This window comes from Perognathus longimembris, chromosome 1 (assembly GCF_023159225.1).
Source record: "Perognathus longimembris pacificus isolate PPM17 chromosome 1, ASM2315922v1, whole genome shotgun sequence".
NCBI lineage: Eukaryota > Metazoa > Chordata > Mammalia > Rodentia > Heteromyidae > Perognathus > Perognathus longimembris.
Window position 1 is genome coordinate 68,902,787 of NC_063161.1, and position 25,228 is coordinate 68,928,014.

The 25,228-nt window shown below is 46.1% G+C and overlaps 1 protein-coding gene and 1 non-coding gene across 2 annotated transcripts in view; both read left to right on the top strand.

Moving 5' to 3' along the window:
* Lmtk2 (lemur tyrosine kinase 2) overlaps positions 1 to 25,228 on the top strand; it is a 78,105-nt gene that overhangs the window by 37,991 nt on the left and 14,886 nt on the right. Inside the window, exons 5-7 of the mRNA XM_048367579.1 lie at positions 728 to 846; positions 4,772 to 4,859; positions 15,251 to 15,384. Coding sequence (XP_048223536.1) covers positions 728 to 846; positions 4,772 to 4,859; positions 15,251 to 15,384 — 341 coding nt within the window. The remainder of the gene's footprint in view (positions 1 to 727; positions 847 to 4,771; positions 4,860 to 15,250; positions 15,385 to 25,228) is intronic.
* On the top strand, positions 13,393 to 13,524 carry LOC125341553. The gene has a single exon (XR_007209006.1). It is a non-coding gene; the product is annotated as a small nucleolar RNA SNORA42/SNORA80 family (small nucleolar RNA).

The following is a 25,228-nucleotide window of genomic DNA, read 5'->3' on the forward strand; positions in this document are numbered from 1 at the left end:
TTGCAACACTGAACATGATTTTCTTAGTTATCAGGATTTCCTGTTCCCTTCATCTTTCTGCCCTTACATGCCTGATACACACAGAGTTCTGGAGCACTGAAATGGGACTACTTTCTATGAACTAAAAGGAAGTTGATCGTTCTCTTAGTAAAATAAAAACCTAATTGTTAAATGACAATGCTCACTGTCACCTGGTATCCTATTGATTTCAATGCATATTCTTGTGTGTTCTGACTCAAACTTTGGTAGAAGCTACTGGCCCAATTCTGTTGGAACACTGTGTTTTCTCCCTTGGCCATTGGTCAGTTTATTTTCTCAGGCTTGCCACATACAAACAACTTAGCTGAAGTGTTGACAATCATTTTGAGTTATGTTCCAGCTGAACTTACTAATTGCTCTTTTCTATGACAATACAGTATTTGAACCTCTCCTTCCCCACCTTCCTTTCTTTGTTCTTCTATTCCCTCCCTCCCTCCCCAACAAAGCTTCCCAGGCCGTATAGTCCAGGCTGCCTTGGAATTTTCAATTCTCTGGTTTTCTTGGCCTGCATGCTGGGATTATAAGCATGGACCACTGCTCACAGCTAAGACTGGAGTTTTCTAAGTGTTCTGTGAGTTAGTGTATAAAGTAACAAAAGACCATCTTGTTGCTTCCCTTGTATTCTGTTTCCTAGTGAAGAAGACACACTTCCTCACCATTTTGATGAAAAGCTGTGCTTTGTTTTTAGGTCCTCCTTGGAGAGGTTTACACAGGTACCAGCATAGCAAGAGTCATTGTGAAGGAGTTGAAGGCCAGTGCAAGCCCAAAGGAACAAGATACGTTCTTGAAAAATGGAGAACCTTACTAGTAAGTAAGCCTTATCATGTCATATGTTCTACAAATAGCCTGTAGTCTTTTGAAAATCAAGTATTTAAAACTACTCAGTGATTTCTGCCTGGACTATCCAAGACTAAATGAGATCCAGAGTCTCACTAGACCCCAAATGTCCACATTTCAATTGGAAGTCACTTTTCACTCTGAGAGCTGGGTGACCTGACTTGAAAAGATAGGAAACAGACAGCAGCACTGAGATGAGTGGAGTGAGAATTCCCTGCCAAGAGTTTCAGCAGCCACTATAGATCACTCCCAGCATGCACTACAGACTGGAAATGGCAGGAGAATGTGGAGTCTCACCCAGCCAAGCAGGATACAGAGATGACGTACCTGGACATTTCAGAGTTAGAGATCGGTAACTGAAAGTGAGAATTTAGTGAACCAGAATCTGGAGGACAGAGAAAAATTGGTGAAGTCCAAAAAAAAAAAAGGAAGAAAGTAGACTTCAGAAAGAAAAGTACGAAAAGCCACAGGGGCCTTGGGGAACTATAACAAAAGTAGCACATTCATCATAAACATGCCAGAATTAAAGGAGATACAGATTTCCAAGAAATGAGACCTGAAAACTTACATGATTATTTATTTATTTATTTATTTATTTTTGCTAGTCCTAGGGCTTGGTCTCAGGGCCTGAGCACTGTCCCTGGCTTCTTTTTGCTCAAGACTGGCACTCTTAACACTTGAGCCACAGTGCCATTTCTGGCTTTTTCTGTTTATGTGGTGCTGAGGAATCCAACCCAGGCCTTCATGTATGCAAGGCAAGCACTCTACCACTAGGCCATGTTCCTAGCCCCAACTTACATGATTTGAAAGAAAATGTTTTGCCCATAAAATTGAGCAAGTCCCAAGCTGGGGATATGGCCTAGCAATAGAGTGCTTGCCTTGTGTACATGATGCCCTGGGTTGGATTCCTCAGCACCACATATATAGAAAAAGCCAGAAGTGGTGCTGTGACTCAAGTGATATAGAGCACTAGCCTTGGACAAAAAGAAGCCAGGGATAGTGTTCAAGCTTTGATTTCAATTCCTAGTACTGACACGCGCACACGCACACACGCGCACACACACACACACACACACACACACAATTGAGCAAGTCCCAAATAGAACCCAAACCTTTGAAAACTGAAGACAAACAAAAACTCTTAAAAGCAGAGAAAGGAAGAACAGCTTCCCATAGAGAAAAACAGTTCTAGGTACTGGTAGATTGATTACTCATGAGAAACCTTGTGGAAATGGAGCAACAGTTTTCAAATGATAAAAACTGTTAAAAAAAAATTGCGGGGGGGGGGGGGACTCTGGGAATATGGCCTAGTGGCAAGAGTGCTTGCCTCGTATACATGAAGCCCTGGGTTCAATTCCTCAACACCACATATCTAGAAAACAGTCAGAAGTGGCACTGTGGCTCAAGTGGCAGAGTGCTAACCTTGGGCAAAAAGAAGCCAGGGACAGTGCTCAGGCCCTGAGTCCAAGGCCCAGGACTGCTCCCCCCCACCCCTGCAATTTTTGTTTTGTTTTCCAGTCATGGGGCTTGAACTCAGGGCCTGGGCACTCTCCTTGAGCTCTTTGGCTCAAGGCTAGTGCTCTACCACTTTGAGCCAAAGTGCCACTTTCAGTTTTTCAGTGGTTAATTAAAGAGGCTCATGGGGACTTTTCTGCCTGGGCTGGCTTTGGACCATGATCCTCAGATCTCACCCTCCTGAGTAGCTAGGATTACGGGTATGAGCCACCAGCACCCGGAAAAACTGTGAAATCATATATTCGGAAAAATATCCCCTAGAGCTGGGCACTGGTGGCTCACACAAAGGAAAGTATATTACCAGCCAGTTTAGCTACTCCTGAACCAGCCTTGATTATCACCCCTGTCATCCCAGCATTCAGGAGATCAAGGCAGGAGGACTGAGATTTTGAAGCCAGACTGGGCTATATGTTTCAGAAAAACAGAGGGAGAAGGAGGGGGACAGAGAAGGGGAGGGAGGGAGGGAGGGAGCGAAGGACAATTTATCTCCCCTAAAAGAATGACATATTTTTCTCAATGCAAAAGAAATGATGAAAGAAGAAATCTGAGAGTACTAACAAGGAACAGAAATCACAAAAAATACAACTCAACTTCAACTTGCTGAGGAAGTCCTACAGAAACATGATAGCAACCTCACTTAATGTTCAGGACAGTACGTGAATGCTATTAGCTCACTATACTATAGCAAGGAGAGGAAATGAAGGCATGCAGAGCAGAGAGGGAGAAAAGTATCTTTTAGAATACATAAAGTTTTATGTAGAAAGTCCCAAAGAATCAGCAAAAGTCTCATAGAACAAACAATTGAGTTTAGCAACGTTGCAAGGTACAAGATGTACATACAAGTCATTTTGAGTTAGGAGTATAATCTTGTGGTCAGGAGCTTGCCTAGATACATAGATAAAGTCCTGGATTTAACCCCAAGCATTGTAGTTTTTTAAATTAATTTTACCCCTGTTAATTAGCAATGAGCATGTGTAAGCCAAAATTGAAAACAGTAAAATTTACACTTGCTCAGCAGTGAAAAAGTAAACATTTAGGGGGTATACATGATGCTCTGGGTTGGATTCCTCAGCACCACATATATAGAAAAAGCCAGAAGTGGTGCTGTGGCTCAAGTAGTAGAGTGCTAGCCTTGAGCAAAAAGAAGCCAGGGACAGTGCTCAAGCCCTGAGTTCAAGCTCCAGGACTGGCCAAAAACAAAAAAAAAGTAAACAGGTCTATGTACAGGACATGTATGCTGAAAACTACAAGAAGCTTCTGAGGGAAATCAAAGATTTAGCTATACCATATTCATGGATTGGGAGAATTTGTCCATGATTGACAGGTTGCTTTATTTCCTATAAAAATCCTATTATGATTTTAAACCTTGCTGTACTAGTGCTTATACTAAAAATCAGAACAGTACAGGGAAAATTATCATGTTCCCTGTGTAAGGACAATGTGCAAACTTGTTGTTTTTTTTTTAACAAAAAAAAAAAAAGGAAAAAAATAGTTAATACAAAGTTACATGGAAGGCTGGGAATATGGCCGAATGGTAAAGTGCTCGCCTCGTTTACATGAAGCCCTGGGTTCGATTCCCCAGCACCACATATATAGAAAAAGCCAGAAGTGGCGCTGTGGCTCCAGTGGCAGAGTGCCTGGAGCAAAAAGAAGCCGGGGACAGTGCTCAGGCCCCGAGTTCAAGCCCCAAGACTGGCAAAAAAACAAAACCAAACAAAGTTACATGGAAAACCAAAGATCTGTAATAGCAAAAACAAACAGTTAATTGTAATGTCTAGATTGATATGCTTACTTGATTTGTGTTTGTTTATGTATAAATTTGTCTCCTTTCAAATCCTGCCTCAAAATACTTACATTATTAAACTTATTATTAAAGATAAAGATTCTTATATTTTTATAAAACTTTTTTATAGAACTTGTGAAAATACACAACTAAAATGCCTTTAGATTATTTAATCATAGCTAAGTATTTATCTGTTAAGTATAATCAAGGAGGGGCAGCGTACACACAGTTCAGGGCTTCATGCTTGCTAGGCAGTCGCTCAGCCACTATAGCCATGCCTCCAGCCCTTTTGGCTCTGGTTATTTTTGAGATCAGGTCTTGGCTTTTTGCTTGGGCTTGCCTGGACCTATTTATTTATATTTCTCATTGTATCTGCGATGACATGCTTTTCTTATGAACTTTTTGCCCAGGTTGGTCTCAAACCTCAACCCTTCTGATCTCTGCCTCTCTGTCTCTTAAGTAGCTAGACATAAATCAGTTAACCCAGCTATCATGCTGTATTTAAATCATTGCAAATGCTAAAATTTTAATTGCTATTTGAGCAATATTTGTAGCATGCTTCTTGATGAGTATTCCTGTATTTTCTCCTTTTGCCAGTATTCTTCAGCATCCAAATGTTCTTCAGTGTGCTGGACAATGTGTAGAAGCAATCCCCTATCTTCTGGTGTTTGAATTCTGTGACCTGGTAAGTTTTTAGTCGGCACTCAGCTAGAAGCCCTTAAGGTGTTTTGGATAGCTAGAACTGGTATATTCCAGACTGCTTGCTGGTGTGCCCTCATCTAAAGAGCTTTGTGTTAACATAGCCCCTTTGGTAATTGTATTAGCTGACAACTCAGTGGTGGCTCATTGTCCTACATGCCCTGTGTATTACCACATTTAATCCTGATGGGTTTCAGGAGGTGGTTTTGTTTTGTGATATTTTAATTTACTTTTCATTGAAGCTATCTGTTCTTTCAGAGAGTAGTGATTTAATTTGTTTTAGAAGGAAACATTTATTGAAATGTAACCAAATACACAGCTCTTTTACTATTACCCTAAATGACCCAGTACTACCAATGTTCTTTTATCTTTGTTGTTGCATGGGTACATTTTTATGGAAATAAGAGTATCTTCCTTGTTAGCATTCTCATAAAGTTTCCCTTCAACACTTTTAGACCTTGGATTTAAATCTACATAGTATTCAGGTACTTAGAGTAAGTCTCCAAAGCATATTTACTTATATGTGATGGGATTTCAAACTTTAGGGTGGGAGAAAATTATGTGAAACAACTCCCCAGAATTAAATGATATTCTTTCTGGAAATGTACTTTGTGTGACTCCTCTCACTTTCTCTGGGAACTGTTTGCTCCTGAAGTCTGAGCATCAGCTCTCATCCCTCCTGAGGGCTTCCATTAGCAGTATGGAATGGCTGGCTTTGAACCACAGTCCTCAGATCTCAGCCTCCTAAGTAGCTAGAACTAGAGGTATAAGCCACCAGTGCCCAGTGCTATAGCTGTTTCTAAATTAAGTATACCGCCAAGTGGGGACAGTGGTCAACAGTAACATTATTTTCTTTTTTTTTTTCTTTTTTTTTTTTTTTTTTTTTTTGCCAATCCTGGGGCTTGGACTCAGGGCCTGAGCACTGTCCCTGGCTTCTTTTTGCTCAAGGCTAATACTCTACCACTTAAGCCACAGAGCCACTTCTGGCTTTTTCTGTGTATGTGGTGCTGAGGAATCGAACCCAGGGCTTCATGCATGCTAGGCAAGCACTCTACCACTAAGCCACATTCCCAGCCCTAAAATTGTTATTATTGAGGTGATATACAAAGGGGTTACAGTTGCCTAAGTCAGGTAAAGAGTACATTTCTTTTTGGACAGTGTACCCCTTCCCTGGCTGTCTCCCAGTTTTTCCCTCAGTAGTAACATTTTTAAAACAGTCATCATTCCTCAAAAAGCAAAATAGAATTGCCATATGATCGAGTGACTCACTTGTGGAGATACTTCCAAAGAAGGGAGAACAGGCCATCCGTAAATTCTTGCACCCTTGTGTTCATGGTGTCCAGAAGGTGCAAGCTACCCAGCTATGTGTTCCCATGGATGGGCAAACAGAGTGTAGCATATGCTCTATTGGAAAGAAAGCTTGGGGTTTTATACTCATGAGCAGAACCTGGCTGAGAGTTTGGGGGCTGCAGCTCAGAGGAAGCTTTTAGACATACTGCAGATTGAAGCCAGCCTGTCACAAGAGGATAGATACTGTCTAGTTCTGCTTATGTGAGTGGCCTTGAGCTGGCAGATCCAGAGACAAAGTGAAGGGTAGTAGCTGGAATGAGGGAAGAGAGAAGATGACTGTCTCCTGAGTGCAGTTTGAGCTTGACAGGATAGAGAATCTTGCGTGGTGATGGCTGTGCCACAGTGGGAATGGGCTCAACCCACTGACCCACTTTGCAATGGCAAAGGTGGTAAATTGAATCTTAAGTTCTTCCCCCAAAGACACACACATCAATAATTACTTCCTTCTAGTTAATGTGCTGTCAGGTACCACAGCATGTCTTAAGAAGAGGCTGGTCTTGGGGCTGGGAATATGGCCTAGTGGCAAGAGTGCTTACCTCCTATACATGAGGCCCTGGGTTTGATTCCTCAGCACCACATATATAGAAAATGGCCAGAAGTGGCGCTGTGGCTCAAGTGGCAGAGTGCTAGCCTTGAGCAAAAAAGAAGCCAGGGACAGTGCTCAGGCCCTGAGTTCATGGCCTAGGGCTGGCCAAAAAAAAAGAGGCTGGTCTGCTCTTTGGAATTCTCCTGTCAGTGCATGGCACAGCCCGTCACAGGCCAGGGTCAAGGCTGTTACCCTGGGGTCCCTCCAGCTTGCCTTAGTCACATTGGTTTCTATAGACAGCCTCATGCTCGTTCTGCTGAGCCCCCGACAACTTCAGAGGGCAGAAACAGTATAGCAAAGGCTAGGCTCAGGATACAACCTGAGTTTGTACAGACACCACATGCCAGAAAGGTTAGGGGGCATCAGCTTAGGAGGCCAGTGGCCAACCACCTATACAGACAGCAGGGGTGCACTCGGGGCCCAGAGCCCTGCTCCCCACCTGTACAACCAGAGTCTCCCTAGAAACAAGCTGGCCTGAGAAGAGGAGTGTAATCCAAGGTAGAAACTGCTCCCTGACCCCGGCCAAGGGCCAGAGAGGGCACTCGTCCCAACCCTGGTTGTAAGCTGCTACAGCCACAAAGCCCCAGCTTTTCACGTGTCCATAGATCATAAGCACCTGGCTGAACCTTGGCCTTCTTGGGCGTCACTGCTCTGCAATCACATCCAGCGATAACATCTGCAAGGAGAAAGGAAGAGAATAGGGTGTGCTGAGTAACATAGGAAGTATAGTTGCAGGCCTGGTTTTAGAAAGCTTGGAGGTTTTTGCAACCCCTGCTGAATGAGTTTGGAGCTGGTGGTGAAGATTAAGGCAGGGTTGAGTTAGAGGGTGTGGAGTGGATGTTATGTGTAGTTTGTTGCAAAACTGCTACAGGTGCTTCCCCCAGTGTCAAGGCAGGGAGTCCTGGTTCAGGATCTCATTGAGCAAAAATGTACTGAGTAAACAAGAGTTGGTGTGGCACTCAGGAAATTCCAAGGTGATAAGGCTGCCCTACTTTTGTGGCCTGTGTCAGCCTGCTGCCTTCATGGGTGCTTCCTCCACCCCTGCAAGCCCACATAGAAACCTCCCCTGCTTAAAGCAATAAGAAATTGTAAGTAAAGGTTGGAGTGGCTGGTGACCATGCTGCTGCAAGTCTTGACTGTTCAGTCTCCTAGGGAACTGCTGGCTTTGCTCTTCAGCACCTCAGCCCACAACCTACCGCACTTTCAAGCCTGGCTTTGCATCTTGGAGAGCAAGAAGACACACTTTGGGCTAGGGATATGGCCTAGTGGCAAGAGTGCTTGCCTCGTATACATGAAGCCCTGGGTTCAATTCCCCAGCACCACATATACAGAAAACGGCTAGAAGTAGCGCTGTGGCTCAAGTGGCAGAGTGCTAGCCTTGAGCAAAAAGAAGCCAGGGACACTGCTCAGGCCCTGAGTCAAAGCCCCAGGACTGGCAAAACAAAATAGAACAAAACAAAAAACAAAAGAAGACACACTTTGTCCAGGGGGAAAAGGGTGGCAGAAACAATGAATTATATTGGAGGTGCAGCAGCACCTGCTCGTGCCAGTAGAAGGCAAGGAGACTGCTCACTGGGAGCCAGGTTTCAAGCTGATGTGATGAAGAGCAGAGCCAGGTATGGTGGCTCACGTCTAATCCCGGCTACTTGAGTCAGGATTAGGAGAATTGTGGTTCAAGGCCAACTTCTGAGATCCACTTTCAACCCATAGCTGGAATAGTAGTGCACACCTGTCATTACAGATGTAATAAGTATAAATAGGATCAAGATCTAGGCTAGCCTGGGCAAAAACATAAGACTTTATCCTAAAAAAAACTAAACAGAAAGGACTAGGGGCATGGCTTAAGTATCATGGCTCATGTGCCTGGCAAGCATGAGGCTCTGAGTGCAAACCCCAAGAGTAGAGAGTAAACTTCCTGCTGGTCAGTGCCACTGACTGCATCAATGGGCTACAGGGTAGTCATGTTCCTGCAGGGTGTGTCCTTGGCTAGTACGCCAGTTCCCTTTATTGCATTTGGCCTCCAGAGCTGGGTTTCTGGAAGCATGTGCAGTGTCAAGGTGAGAGAGGGTGAAGCCTGCTTGGGAATTCACTTTCTCAGTCTCTCAAGGAAGAGCAGATGACCTGACTGAGTAGAGCCGGGGCACCCAGGCTGCTCTTTGTCCTGGATGGAACCTTGACTGCCGCCTGCTGAGACTGAGGCAGGGAGGGTCCTGGGTGCCAGCTCTAGCTGGGCACTGGACCTATAGTCCTTGTTGTTCTTTTCATGTGTGTGCTGGAGGTCCAAGGAGGAAGGAGGCTGAGAGTCCAGCTCAGGCTTGCTTGAGGGCATGGAATCACTGCTCCCACAGTGCATCTTCTAACTGGTGGCTGTTTCTATAAGAAGGCTCTTTTTTAGAATTGCTCTTTTGCACAGAAAATCCCCAATTAATGGCTATGTCATTGGTAATTGCATGACCAGGGACACCAGGTGCCAGGCCTACAAAGAAGGCCATGTCCCTCACCCTAAGGAGCTCATGTAGAAAAGCAGCACATGGAGTCCCAGGTGTGAGGAGGCCAAGGCTGGGGGCCCCATGTGCTGAATGACAACAGCAGCACTGGCAGGCTGAACAATGGGGTGCAGGGTGGTTAGGTAGGGAGAGCATGGTCTCAGCAGTTGGCAGTGTTGTCCTGGTGCCTGTCAGGGACCACGTCCCTCCTACACCCGTGCACAGCCTGGGACAGCATGGCATGGGCTCCGCAACAGGTGTCCCTGACGAGTCCTTCTTACCTGCTCTGCTGCCATCTCCCCACCCCAGTGTTTGCTTCCTGGGCCACGCCGTGTGTCCCCTCCTGTACTACATTGCCAGCCCCTCACTGCCAACAGTGGCAGAGGTTTCACAGGAGTCATCCTTTCCCCAGAGAACCACGGTGGTGGGCACTGGGAGCCCAGTGAGGCCACATTGGTGCACTTAGGTTTTTTTGTTGATGTTTTATTTCATTTTGGGGTTTTTTTTGTTTTTGTTTTTTGGGTTTTTTTTTTGGACCAGTCTTGGGGGCTTGGGACTCAGGGCCTGAGTGCTGTCCCTGGCTTCTTTTTGCTCAAGGCTAGCACTTTACCTCTTGAGCCACAGCGCCACTTCTGGCCTTTTCTATATATGTGGTGCTGAGGAATAGAACCCAAGGCTTCATGAATGCTAGGCATCACTCTACCACTAAGCCACACTCTCAGCCCACATTGGTGCACTTAGAACCAACAGAAAAGTAAAATGCCTCTAAAATCTATTTATGTGGATTTCTGTTGAATTGATATTAGTTTAGATATAGTGAATTTAATGAAGCATGTTACTAAGAATTCACTTTTTTTTGGCTGGTCCTGGTGCTTGAACTCCAGACCTGGATGCTGTCCCTGAGCTCCTTTTACTCAAGGCTAGTGCTCTACCACATGAGCCACAGTACCAGGCTTTTTCTGTGATTAATTAGAGATAAGCATCTCATGGACTTTGCTGCCTGGACTGGCTTTGAACTGTGATCTTCTCATCTCAGCCTCTTGAGTAGTAGGATTATAGGTGTAAGTCACTGGCACCTGGCAGGATCCACTGCTTTGTGAGTGGGTATTACTGCTAGAAAGTGCAGAAAGCCCACACCTGGCTGGGTTGTTTGTGTGGAAAGCGCTGGTCTGTCACAGGTCCCTGCACTGCAGGCTTGCCTTCTGGAAACTGGCAACTGCTGGGAACAAGGTTCCCAGTGATGTAGACCCCTGTGCCTGAGGGTTAAGCTGCAGCCTTTGTCCTGCAGAGCTGGAACTACCCATTTACCCCAGTGAGATTGTACTGCTCAGAAACCAAATGCTTTCCCATGGGAGCTGGGTTTTGGCTAGGTTTAATTTGCAGAGTAGTAAAACAGATTTAAAGCCCAATAAAAATTTGAAATTGAATATCTACTTTTAAGTGTATTATTATTAATAGATGTTAATTGAAATGTTGGGATGGCACCATTTGGGGAGAATGAGTGGCCCTGCTTTAATTTGCGAGATATAATTTGGGACTTCCACCTGGAAAGCAGTGTTTGTTGAATGAGCCATGTGTGTCTAGCACTGTTCTGGGGAGCAGGCGAGAGCCCCAGTGTATCCAGCCTGTCTAGTGGCAGTGACAGAATTACAGGAAGCAGTGACTTGATTTATGTTATACCGCTGCTGAGCTTAGGGAGCTGCAGGAGACCTCTGGGGCTTGTCACAGAAGCACTTCTACAGGAGTACCTGGAAGTGGCTGCACCTCAGACTGCAGAACCACAGTGGCCTTCTGGGTTGGAGAAGGGTCTGCAGACAGAGGACTCCCAGGGGACCTCTTCTGTGGCCCGATGGGCTGGAAGTTGGGGACATCAGTTGCTGAGATGCAGCAGACTGGGTTTCATGCTCTTTGTGTTAGGCTTCAGCTGCCTCTCAGCCCACAGGGAGAGAGCTCGAAGTGGTTGGTGAGGGGACTGGTGAGGACTGAAGGATGGATGTGTGACGTGGCTTGGAAAACCTTGGGGCAAAGCCAGCAAAGAGCAGTTGACCAAGGGGCAGTGAGATGCAGGAAACACAGGTGACTGTAGACCCTGGAAGCTAGGTGAAGTTTGTGTTAGAAAAGAAAGGGGCTGGGAATGTGTCTTAGCAGTAGAGGGCTTGCCTTGCATGCATGAAGCCCTGGGTTCAATTCCTCAGCACCACATAAACAGAACAATCCAGAAGTGGTGCTGTGGCTCAAGAGGTAGAGTGCTGGCCTTGAGCAAAAGGAAGCCAGTAACGGTGCTCAGGCCCGGGGACTAGCAAAGAAAAGAAAAGAAAAAGGAAGAAGCTGGGCAAGGTGATACTCACCTGTAATCCCAGTTACATAGGAGGTGGTCGTAGGAGGATCCCATTCTGAAGCTGGCCTGGGAGGCCCTGAGTTCAAGCCCCAGGACTGGCAGAGAGAGAGAGGGAGGGAGGGAGGGAGGGAGGGAAAGAATGAGCTGGCAGAAGATGATATTGGAGTGGAAGGCAGTGGGCAGAGGGTGGCTGAGTCTAGGCAGGGATTGGGAACGGTGTGGTGCAGGATAACAGTCTTTCAGTTACAAAGGTATTTTGTTGTTGTGTTTTACTTTGGATTCAACTGTGCTCCTTCAACTCAGTGTCCTGCAAGAACACTAGAGGAAGCCCAGTCTTTATGGAGTCACTGGGGGAACCTTGTGCCCTGCTGCTGGGTTGGTGCTTCTTCCTGGGCCTTGTGCTGCCATCTAGTGTTGTAGAAGGGAAATTTAGTTCTTTGGGGTGGTGGAGAAGTTGCAGAGAAATTTTATAGTTTTATAAACTTGGATAAAGAAAACTATTCAAATTCAGAAAACATTGCCAGGTTTAATTTGTGTGTACTCCTTAAGCATTGTTAACAGAATCAATCCAGTGTCTTGACTAGAGAGAGCAAATCAGTACTTGGTACTACAAAGATCTTTGCTATAATTGAAGGTTTTCTTGCTGGGTGCTAGTGGCTTAAACCTATAATCCTAGCTACTCAGGAGGTTGAGATCTGAGGATTGTGGTACGAAGCCAGCCTGGGCAGGAACATCCACAAAGCTCTATCTCCAATAAACTACTCAGAAAAGCCAGAAGTGCCACTGTGGCTCAAGTGGTAGAGCACTAGCTGTGAGCAAAAGAAGCTCAGGGAAAGCGCCCAGGCCCAGAGTTCAAGCCCCAGAACCAGAAAAATAAATTAAAGGTTTTCTTTTAAAATGTGGTACTTGGGGTGCTTTGAGGATCTGTGTAGAACATAGGCCTGGGCTTGGGTGCCATCCACCAAGTACAAGTGCCACCCAAGAGGGCAGTCAGTGATTGGGCCCAGCCCTCTGTGGTCTTGTGGATCACTCATTCAGGGCTCTGGCAAGAAGAGGACACCCTGTGGCAGTGAAGCATTGGGGCAAGAGCTGTTGGGTTTGATCTTTGGTGTTGGGAGAGAATAATTGTTTCTGTAGGTGGGTCACAGTAGCATGGGCCAGGTGAAAGAAATCAGGTGGCCATGTAATCTGTAATGGCAGTATACCAAAGCTGTCTCTGTGTTTGGTTACTGCGTGGGCCACTTCATGAAAGGCCCATTCACTTGCAGATCTGAAGTACTTTGCTAGAATTCTTCTCAGTTAACTTAATTATCCCAGAACTCCTACAGCTGAACAGAGCCTAGTCAGTATGAAGGGGCGTTTATTTTCTTCAAGTGGAGGAAGAGGTACCTGTGTGTCTCCTTTCTCCCTGATGATGAAAGGAAACGATGTGGTGTGTGTGGAAAAGAATCTGAGGGGACTCGCGCTATGGGCTGTGGGGCTGGGCGGTACCAAAGAAGTGGCAGTGCTGAAGAAGAGCATTGCTGCTCCACAGGTGGTGATGGTGGCAAAACAGGAAGCCAGAATGTCATTGGCATGGCAAGTGTGTGGGTGACTGAAGCTGAGGCCAGGACAGACACACGCTGACCCCTGGCATGGGGCTGGAAGTGCAGTTACAATGCACTCAATGTTAAGGGTGGGTGTGTGGTTGAAGTTCCAGCCTGGGAGTAGTCCGCTGGTCAGCTCTCTCCAGTCAGTTATAAGAAGTGTGCCTGTGAGTGCCTGGGTTGGATTTATGGCAGGCCCATCCTCCTGGTTCTCTGATAGTATCCCATGCCAGAGCAAACTGTGGCCCCAGCCATTGCCTGGCTTCTGCCTGTAGGCTATTGGCACTGAAGGGGATTTCACAGAGGAAACAGAACAAAGAAATGTGCCCTTGAGTTTTGGTCAAGGAAAACCTCCATCTTCTGGGTCTTTCCTCAACTCAGATTTAAAGAAAAAGCAAAGGTATTGCCTTACTTTCTACATTTCATTACCTGATCAGTAAAGGCTCTCATATGGAATTACTTGTGTCAGAAAGAGAATATGAGCAGTATTATTTCCTCAAAAGTGTCCTCCTCCGGACAGATGTACTGCTCCCAGTGATGTAAAGACCAGGCCAGGCCAGGCCAGGTCCCACTTGAGCGGCCTTGGCTGTGCTCCTCCAAATAGACTTTTGTTACATGGTGTTTGGGATTGTTTGCAGTGTTCTTTCTCACAGTGGTCTCTGGGCGCACAGGCCTTGGATAAAAAAGCTCTGAGCCACCTGAGGGGTATCACCAGCCTTGAGAAGCCTCCTCCTCTTTACTGGTTTTCTTTCCTTCCCTCACTCTCTGCTGCTCTTCCATGCATGTGTTGTGGCCACCAGCATTCGTGATGAAGCTCGCTGACCTTGTGTCTCTTGGAGGTTTTGAGACTTCTGCTCTGCATTTAGTTTAATTCTGCACTATTGCAAAATTATATCTTCTTTACTGATTTATTTTACATGATCTTGCTTAGAAATGCCCTAAAAACATCATAATGTCATATGCTGTGCATGCATGTGCGTGTGTGTGTGTATGTATGTGTGTATGGAGCCTGCGTGCTGTCCCTGAGCTTTTTCACTCAAAGTTGGTGCTCTGCCTCTTGAGCCACAGCTCCACTTCTGGCTTTTCAGTAGTTAATTGAAGATAAGAATATCACAGACTTTCCTGCCCAGGCTGGCCTTGAACCACTATCCTCAGATCTCACCTTTCTGAGTAGCTAAGGTATGGATATACCTTACCTTACTGATACACGACTTTAATGTGTGCTTTGAAATACTGGATTATAGGGCTGGGGATATGGCCTAGTGGCAAGAGTGCTTGCCTCATATACATGAGGCCCTGGGTTCAATTCTCCAGCACCACATATACAGAAAATGGCCAGAAGTGGCGCTGTGGCTCAAGTGGCAGAGGGCTAGCCTTGAGCAAAAAGAAGCCAGGGACAGTGCTCAGGCCCTGAGTCCAAGGCCCAGGACTGGCAAAAAAAAAAAAAGAAAAAAAAAAGAAAGAAAAAAAGAAATACTGGATTATTACTTTAAAATGTTTTATTGTTAATATAAAGGTAATGTACAGAGGAGCTACAGTTATGTAAGTCAGGTAATGAGTACATTTCTTTTTGGACAGTGTGTCACCCCCTTCATTTGCTCTCCCAGTTTTTCCCTGCAGTCTCCACCCACAAATTGTGTAGTTCATTTTCAACATCGTGTCTAGTGCATACCACTGCTTCATTTGTTCACACTTTGTTCCTCCATTTCTGTGCCATCCCTACCCTCAGATAAATGAACAAACAAAACAAAAAGGGTATTATTACTTTTTATAATCTGAAAACTATTCAATCTGAGGTTTTTATTTGTTTTATTTTTTTGTGGTGTTTTCATCAAACCAGGGCCTGGTATGTGCTAGATAAGTACAAGTACTCTACTGAGCTTTATCCCCAGCCCTGAGATTGTTTACTGAGTTGCCAGCCTAAGTAGTTTCTGGAGCCATTTTAGTGGTTTAGTTTGCACCAACTAAGGCCCAGTATGCTGGGGGGTTTGCTGGCGGATGGATGACACTCCTATGGCCTGGTCTTGGCAGGGTGATCTGAAGGCTTACCTGCGCAACGAGCATGAGCACATGCGCGGTGACTCGCAGACCATGCTGCTGCAGAGGATGGCGTGTGAGATCGCCGCGGGGCTGGCCGCCATGCACAAGCTGCACTTCTTGCACAGGTAGGTCTGGCTGAGCATGAGTGTGCCTCATATGTCATGATGTTCGGGCCCAAAGAGGCTGCGCAATTTGGGAAGTACACCAAGAAACCGCAAGGACTGTTTGCAGTGGAAAGTGTTTGCTTAAACAAGTGGCAAGGGCCTCATTGGGCTTCATTTAAAACAACACAAAATATCACAACACAGCCTAAAGTCTGGAAAGTGTTTCCAAAAATTCAAAGAATGTAAGAATTGTACATGTCTCAGATTAGGGAGCAAACTGTCCTCATCTCTCTGACATGTCACTTGTGCATCCTTTTGTGTCAGCCTTAGTCTTACATGCTCAGGCTCAAAGAGTGTCCCAATGTACGCCCCTGAGAAAAGAGGAGGGCCTGCAGACCACTGGCATCTTTTTCTACAAAGTCATGACATAGGTTTTTGACTAGCAGGTGGGTGACTTCAGGTGCCTGCTTAGAGATAGAGGGTAGGTGAGCGCTTCAGGGACCCAGTGCAGGTAGAGATGACTAGGGGTAAATGAATGCCTCAGGGACTGAGTGCAGGTAGAGATGAACAAGGATGGTAGGTGAGCACTTCAGGGACCAAGTGCAGGTGGGGATGACCAGGGATGGTAAATGAATGCCTCAGGGATGGAGTGCAGGTGGAGATGACCAGGGACAGTAGTAGCTGAGTGCTTCAGGGACCCTTACGACCCACAGCTGTGGAACTCGTTCAGCGCCTAAGGGCCAGCATGATGCTTCACAGTGATGATGGTGTTTTTCACAGTTAAAACAACCAGCATCCTTGAGTCCTACCTCAGATGATGGGTTGTTCTGTGCACCAGAAGGAATTTCTGCCAGTCATCCTAAGCTTTGAGCTCTATGCTTAAGACAGGTGTAAAAATTTTTTCTTGTGTCTCTGGAAAAATAAACATTGCCACTTCAGTTGACTTTTACTAAGTTATATAACTCTTACAATGTAAAAACCTGGGGCTGGGAATGTGGCTTAGTGATAGAGTGCTGCCTTATATGTATGAAGCCCTGGGTTTGATTCCTCTGTACTACGAACATAGCAAAAGCTGGAAGTGGTGCTGTGGCTCAAGTGGTAGAACACTCAGCTTGAGCAAAAGAAGCTCAGGGACAGTGCTCAGGCCCTGAGTTCAAGCCCCAGGACTGGCAAAGAACAATGTAAAAACCTAAAAAAGAAGACCCGAGTCTTAACTTAAGGAGGTATCTGTGAAGTACAGTGTGTTCACAAAGCAGATCTCAAATACATTTGTAGTCTGACTGCATTTATGATGGAAACACCTGATGAAGCACTCTGGAGACAGAAGCAGGAGTATGGGCCAGTGTGGGCCCTGTCTGAGAATAAAAAGGAAGACAAACTTCTAGGGGGTTGGTGTGACAGGTGTGGGCTCCTGTCAGAGTCAGCATTACTTCAGACAGGAGAAAGAGAGGACATTAGCCTTTGCCTACACATCCATACCATGCTTGGCTTAGAGCAGCGAACAAAGCATTGTTTTAAAACCTCAGAGGTCATGGATTTTGTGTTCAATCAAGTTCTGGCTTTTTAGTGGTTAATCAGAGATAAAAACCTCACAGACTTTCCTGCCATGATCCTCAGATCTCACCCTCCCGAGTAGCTAGGATTAGAGGCATGAGTGGTTATAGATTTCTTAAGACCAAGACAGAATCCCCTGTACAAAACTTCACAATCTATAAAGATCTACTTGTCTTCTAATGGAGGTGTTCTGTATCTTAATCGTTGAGGTGTGTTTTTTTTTTTATAACATGGGCATCTAGCACAGTTTGTACTATTCTCTTTTGTCAAATACAGATGATTACTACCTACTACTGGTTTTAGGGCCTTTTGAATGTGGAGGACGCTCGCTGTCACATGGGAGTTGGGGACAGGAGTTAGCCAGTCAGATGTGACAGCCCAGTGCACTGCCTTCACACTACTGCATTGTATGATTGGCCAAGACAGCACAGAAAATACATAGTACTTTCCTGTAAGTTGCCTCAAGTTAAAGTTTTACCTAATTTAGAGTCTTATAGACTTTAAAACAGAGATAATAAACTAAATCACATGGTCTGGATTATATTCAAGTACAAAAACCCAAAGTAAAGAGACTCCTGGCAACTAGCAACAGCTGTTTGATTTCGTTTTCAAAGTAGCCATGTGGGCAACATTTTCAGTTCTTATGTGGGTCGCCTCCATATGGCACATTTTTAAGTTGGCTCAAAGTGGGACTTCCTGCCTTGGATGAAATAGCACAGCCCACCTGTCCAGCCTTAAGTTGTTGCCACCCTGGAAACTGCCCCAGTTAAAATTTGTTTTTATATAATGTTTAAAAAGCCTTACAGGAGTGGCACTGTGGCTCAAGTGGGAAAGCACTAGACTTGAGCACAGAGAGGTTCAGGGAACAGCCTAGGCACTGAGTTCAAGCACCCAGGACAGGCAAAAAAAAGAAGAGTCAGGCTGGAAATGTGGCTTAGGGTAGAGTGATACCTAGTATGCATGAAGCTCCGAGTTCTGTTCCTCAGTACCACATTAAAAAAAAAGAAAAAGCCATAAGTGGTACTGTGGCTCAAATGGTAGAGTGCTAGTCTTGAGCAAAGAAGCTCAGGGACAGTGCCTAGGCCCTGAGTTCAAGCCCCAGGACTATCGAGAGAGAGAGAGAGAGAGAGAGAGAGAGAGAGAGAGAGAGAGAGAGAGAGAGAGAGAGAGAGAGAGAGAGAGAGAGAGAGAGAGAGAGAGAGAGAGAGAGAGAGAGAGAGAGAAAGGTTGCAAGCGCCTTATCTCTGGGTCTCAGGCAGGCTGTATTCTGAGGTGGCACACACAGCGTTTGTGAGGATCAGGTACACAACAAGTCAACATTACTGCCACATTTCCACAGGTAGCCTAGAGGCTTCCAAAGCTAAGCTCACACATACAGGGAGCCTGAAGCTTCCTCAGGATTGCCTGGTTTTAAGGTTCAGAGAACAATGAGGTCACCTTCGGGTGTGGCCAGGTAGTATAGAGGCATGGTAAATTAGCCCTGGAGTCAGGCAGCATGTTCATTACCTTGGAAATGGTGTCACTAACAAGCCAGAGTTGTGCCCCTACCTGGGAGCTTCAGATACTGAATTAAGTTTCTTTAGTTTGTGTGTCCAGTCTTTCATTTACACTTGCACATGGGTTTTTTTGTTGTTGATGTTTTGTGCTAGTACTGGAGCTTGAACTCAGGGCCTGGAGTCCCATCCCTGTGCTTTTTGCTCAAAGCTAGTACTCTGCCACTTGAGCCACAGCTTCACTTTCAGCTTTTTGGTGGTTAGTTGGGGATAAGAGTCTCATCTGGCTGGCCTGGCTTTGAACCACAATCCTCAGATCTCAGCCTCCTGAGTAGCTAGGATTACAGGCATGAGCCACCAGTGTCTGGTTTCTGCTTTGGTGTTTTGAGACAGAGTCACACTATATGACTCCAACCCACTAGGTAACCCATGTTGGCCTCAAACTCAACAATTTTCCTGTTTCAGCTACCAGAGATCTGGGATTACAGATGTGTACCACCACACTGGACTCAAGATTTTATTTATTTTTAATCTCAGGGCCTGGGTGCTGTCCTTGACAGTTTTAGTATTCTACCACTTGAGCGAGAGCTCCACTTCTGGCTTTTTTGGGTGGCTAGTTGGAGATAAGAGTCTCAGAGGGGCTGGGGATATGGCCTAGTGGCAAGAGTGCCTTCCTCATATACATGAGGCCCTGGGTTCGATTCCCCAGCACCACATATACAGAAAATGGCCAGAAGTGGTGCTGTGGCTCAAGTGGCAGAGTGCTAACCTTGAGCAAAAAGAAGCCAGGGACAGTGCTCAGGTCCTGAGTCCAAGCCCCAGGACTGGCCAAAAAAACAAAACAAAACAAAAAAACAACACAAGAGTCTCAGAGCCAGGCACTAGTGGCTCACGCCTGCAATCCTAGCTACTCAGGAGACTGAGGTCTGAAGATGGTGGTTCAAAGCCAGCCCAGACAGGAAAGTCCAGAGACTCTTATCTCCAAAGTAACCACCAGAAAACTGGAAATGGAGCTGTGGCTCAATGATGGGGAGCTAGCCATGAGCAAAACAACTCAGGGACAGCACCCAGGTCTGGAGTTCAAGCCCCATGACCCCCCCCCAAAAAAAAAATTCCTGCCCTGGCCTAAGTAGCTAGGATTACAGGTGGGTGCCACTGGTGCCATACTCAAGATATGTCTTTTCAAGGGCCAAAAATATGTGCGTGACTCTACTTTGATTAATTCAACTAAATCAAAGCCAAGATAGTGCTTGGCATATATTAGTATTAATTGAGAAAGAAACTAGATCTCTCATACCATTATGGGAACAGACTTTTTTCCATCAGTCCTGGGTCTAAGGTAGGGAAGCCCACAGCACTTGGTAGGGGTGAGGTACAAGGGTGGCAGCCCGGCCCCTGGCTCTGGGCTTCTCTAGTGGAGTGGGCAGACTAAAGTTGATCCCCTGGATGGAGGTGGGGCCTGTGAAGCTGTGATTGCAGGGGCGGGAGGGGAGGGAGGAGTCATGGCAATGCTGATCATGAGGCTAGACCTCACCTTGCTTGGAGTTCTAAATTTTCTTGCTGTTTTTGGATTTGGTTTGTTGTCAAGTTGAAGACACTAAATTCAGCATTTCAGTAAGTTCTCATGAACAGTCTACAGATACCAGTGACAGATTAGGTGAGAGACAAGGTTTTGTGTGTATTTAAAATCACCTGATACTGAGCTAGGTCCCCAGCAGAAGAATTAACACACCTTCTCTTTTGGCAGGATGATCTAGGTGTTCCCAGCGCCTGTAGAACATTCTGTGAATGCCTCATTGATTGTGCAGATAGGAGCAGCCTGTGAGCCAGGAGGCTGGTACGGTCTCTAGCCTTAACCAGAGGTCCTAGGTAGAGAGCAGTTTATTTGTCTCAGTCACTACCTGAACGAGCAGTTTGCCCCAGACACAAAGGGCATGTGCATGCACGTGGGGCAGAAGCTCTTGTGGTCTAGGAGCTCCAGGAAGGACTTGTGAGGAGGTGATGTTGCCGTAGTCCTTGAAGAATTGAACATAAAATATGAAATCTGGTGGATGGAGGCAATTTGGAAATTGCGGGAGAAGGATGCGCAGGATGATGGAGCAGGAGAGGGAAATAAAGGGAGCATTAGGAGGAGGTACAATGAGCCTAGTGATGGGAGGAAGTATACAAGACAAGAAAGGAGATGGCTGGAAGCTAGACTATAGAGACACGTGAGATAAGGTCTTGAGGTGATCTTGCTGATGGGCATACCAATGCATGGTAGATAACCTGTGCATGATCACTTTCACAGTAGAGTTCTCAGTGTTTAGGAAAGAAAAGACAGAACTGATGACCAAAGAGGGATGCCTGAGTGATGGCTGTGGATGGAGTTTTCATTTTCCCTGCATGGAACATAATTTCACCTCTTGTGATGTATCTCATCTAGAAATGAGGAAATGCATTTGGGGAAAGAGACCCAAGAGAAAGCCAGGTGTCGCGTTTCACACCTGTAATCCTGAGGCTCAAGAGGCTGAGGCAAGAGAAGCACAGTTTTTGAGGCCAGCCTGGGCTACATAGTGAGACTGTCTGAAACAAAACTATGCAGTATTACTTGAAGGAATAGCAAACAGGACAAAAGTGACAAAGTTAACATAGATGGAGGAACTGAATAGCTTCAAAATGTCTACACTGTGGAATGTTACACAACTGTTATAAGGGGAAGCTTCAGACTGCTAGACAGGGCTACTGCTTGGCACACCTTGCAAGCCAGTCTGGTTATGGTGTAGTTTAAGATGGAGGAGCCTGAGGTGCTGGGCCCAGAACCCCTGGTACTGCCAAAAGCGATGTCCTGTTGGTGGTGTCACAGGCTCAGCCACAAGTGACCCACACTGAGGAGTGGGCCGCCTTACCCTGAAATGTGTGAATCCCATGTTGACTTTCATGTAGATAACATCTTCTCAGTCTCCTGGCTAGTCTGGCAGGGCACAAGAATATCAGAACCTCAAATGGGTTTCTGTCTGCTCCTAAAAAGCGTGCTCTCCATGTATTCTCATCCCTTTTTGTGTGTGTAAGCCAGAGCCAGTTGGGCACCGAGCTAACCTGGACACCCAGCTTTGTCTCTGCATCCACCCAGCCCAGAGGAAAACCCGCACTGGATGCTTTGTCCTATTTTGTCACCACCCTCAAAACCCAGCCAGCAGTGGCCAGTCCGCTCCAGCCAGAGGCACTTTCCTCGGGGTCCAGTCAGAATCTCACAGTGGAAGAATTCTGGGTATCCGGAGCCCAGCCAGTACCTGGCATGTACCTTGTGTGCTCAGTAAATGAGAGGTTGCTCAGCTGGTAAGGACTGCCCAGCAAGCCCTGGGGAGGCTGCTTGTGCCCCACCAGGCTGCTCCAGGCAAAAGCTGCCTGGACCGTTTGGCTCCGCATATGGGATGTACAAAGGCTGCCGCTGCCACCAGCAAGTGACACAGGGGTGGAGGTGCAGTCGGGCTCTGAGTGCTGCATGTCCCTTTCAGTGTGGTCTGTGCAGGCGTCCATGCCCAACTCTGGGTGTGGGTCTTCTACAGAGTGGGGACCCTTCTTAGAAAAGATCTTCCCTGCTAGGCCTGTAGCTTCCAGCAGTTCCTCTGCTTCCTGAAAACAAAGGTGTGCTTGTTTGAACTGGCCAGGCACCTGGAGCCATTTGCAGGAGAATCCTTCCAAAAGGGGGGTGGTGAGCAGCGGGGTGGAGTTGCCTGCGTTAAGCCAGTGCTCTGCTGCCTCCCATCTCCTGTGGCCTGGAGCCCATGTGAGTGCTGCCAGTGACCAGCCAGTGCCTTCCCAAAGCCTTGCAGGTGGGAGCTTAGGCAGCCTTGTCCCTAGACCCGCTTTTCAACCAGAGGAAAATGTGCTGGCTGTGTTTGTGTTTTTGCTCAGGGCAGCCTTGACATTGACTCACCTGTGCAGTGGTGCTTACGTGTTTCTGACTGCAGAGAATAATGTTACCAGTTTTTAATATGATTATATCTGCACCTTGAATCTACGTAGCGCTTGAACATTTCCAAAACATTGTGTGTGTTTTTTTATTTTGACAATCTTAGTTTGCATGCATCCCTGTCAGTTGGTGAAGAAATCTAGACTCCACGTGCCCATGACTTGCCCAACATCGCTCGGCTCTGGAGCAATGTGGTGGGCACCAGCTTTGCCACCTCCAAACAGCTGGTGCTCTTCCCACAGGGCAAGGGGCCTGCAGTGCTGGGAGATCTGGGAGCTGTCGGCAAGCAGTTCCTTCTACCAGAACACTTGTTCCCCCTTCTGAGTTTCAGGAATAGAGAAGCACTCCTCCTTGCCAGGCTTCTGCATTGGCTAGCTTGATACCCAAAAGCCTCTGGGCACATATTGCTCATCTTTCTTCAGCCTTCACAGTCACCCTACCTGACACCTACCCTGAACTTTCGTAAGAGAGGACAGAAAAAGATCACCTGAATGGCTGAGTGTGCAGCTCAAGTTGTAAAACGCTTGCTTACCAAGCATGAGGTCTCGAGGTCAAACCTCAGTACTACCGAAAAAAAGTGGCTCACACCTGTAATCCTAGCTCTTCAGGAGGCTGAGACCTGAGGATCATGGTTCAGAGCCAGTTTGGGCAGGAAAGTCTATGAGACTCTTATCCCTGCTAAACTGCCAAAAAAACGAGAACAAAAAAAAACACCTGGAAATGGAGCTGTGGCTCAAGTGGTCGAGTGTGAACCTTGAGCAATAAAGCTCAGGGATAGAGCCCAGGCCCCAAGTTCAAACCCTAGAATTGGCACCAAAAAGAAAAAAAACAACAAACAAACAAGTAAATGGCCCTGAGCTCTGAGCTGAAAGGGACACACACGGGGATGAAGGCATTCAGCCTTTAGTCCTGGTCTCCAGAGGAAGATATTGGGACCATTAGGTCAGATCTGTGTGTGCACACCACCAGCCCACACCTGTTGGTAAAGGCTGACTCAGTTCTGTGGACATGAAGCCTTACCTCCATGTTCTGTTTTTCTGCCCACTGGCATGTTTCTCTCCCTGCCTCCCTTCTTTCCTTCTCCTCTCCTCCATTCTCCACTCTTTCCTTAATTCCAAAAAGTAGACACTAACTCATGTTGCTTTTCTTTTTTTTTTTTTTAAGGTGCTAGAGGATCAAACGTAGGGCCCTATCGCCCCAGCCCATTTTCTTCTTAAGACTGGAAGATTTCCATATTGGGAATGAAAATGTCCAGATGTGTCCCAGAATTCTTCCCACACACTGCCATAGGACTGAAAGCTTTGGGAAGGTGTCATGCGAATCACCTCTCAAAAATGCAGGTTGAGGCCTGGGGATGTGGCTTAGTGGTAGAGTGCTTGCCTAGCATGCATGAAGCCCTGGGTTCCATTCCTCAGTACCACATAAACAGAAAAAGGCAGAAGTGATGCTGTGGCTCAAGTGGTAGAGTGCTAGCCTTGAGCAAAAGAAGCTCAGGGACAGTGCTCAGACCCAGAGTTCAGCCCCAAGACTGGCAAAAAAAAAAAAAAATGCAGGTTGTAGGGATTCAGTGGGCAAGACGCACCTACCATGCAGTGCCGCAGCTGTCAATATACCACCCTTCCTGTGACCCCCGCAAAGTGCTCCAAGTCTCTGTCTGTTTTCTTATAGATGGAGGCTCATGAGAGCCTGAGAAAATGTTCTGCCTGGATAGAGCAGGGGCTTTGGAACCATCAGCTACTATTACATAACTGAGTCCTGTTTGGAGCTTAGCTGAATTGTTTCACTGTTACCTGGCACCATCCTCACTATGATTGAATTTCAGACAGATTAGCTTTTAAGAATCAAAGCTCAGGCTGGGAGTGTGGCTCAGTGCTTGCCTAGCATGCACAAAGCCCTGGGTTCAATTCCTCAGTACCACATATACAAAAAACCCAAAAAAGCTGGAAGTGGCACTGTGGCTCAAGTGGTAGAGTGCTAGCCTTGAGCAAAGAAGCTCAGGGACAGTGCCCAGGCCCTAAGTTCAAGCTTCAGAACTGGCAAAAAAAAAAAAAAAAAAGGTCTTGGAAAACAAGAATTTAGTAGTTTAGGTGTAATGATGTATACCTCTGATCCCAGCCTTCTAGAGGTATAAACAGAAGGATCTCAAGTTAAAAGCCAAGCCCCAAAATAAATTTTTTTAAGTGTTGTAGTTTTGGTCTTTTACAATCTATAAAGGCAAGTATTTAAAATTGTAGACTAAGCCAGACACTGATGGCCCATGCCTGTAATCCTAGCTACTCAGGAGGCTGAGATCTGATGATCACTGTTCAAAGCTAGCCCAGGCAGAAAAGTCTGTGATACTCTTACCTCCAATTAACTACCAGAAAACCAGAAGTAGAGCTGTGGCTCAAAGTGGTGGAATGCTAGCCTTGAGTGGAAGAGCTCAAGGAGAGCTCATAGGCCCTGAATTCATGCCCCACAATTGACAGAAATAAATTATATTGTAACCTATAGGAGATTCATTTTTAATAACTTCATGACAAAACTATAAGCTAGGTATCTTAGACTTCAGTTCTTTTTTTCTTAGTGAAGCCAATTGACTTTTTTTTTTTTTTTTTTTTTTTTTTGCCAGTCCATGGGCTTGAACTTGGCCTGGGCACTGTACCTGAGCTAGCACTCAAGGCTAGCCCTCTACCACTTGAGCCACAGCGCCACTTCTGGCTTTTTCTGTTTATGTGGTACTGAGGAATCGAAACCAGGGCTTCATGCATGCTAGGCAAGCACTCTACCACTAAGCTACATACTATATAAATCAAATATTTATAGTATTTCATATAGATGTTATATATTATATATGTATGTGTACATATATATACACACATAC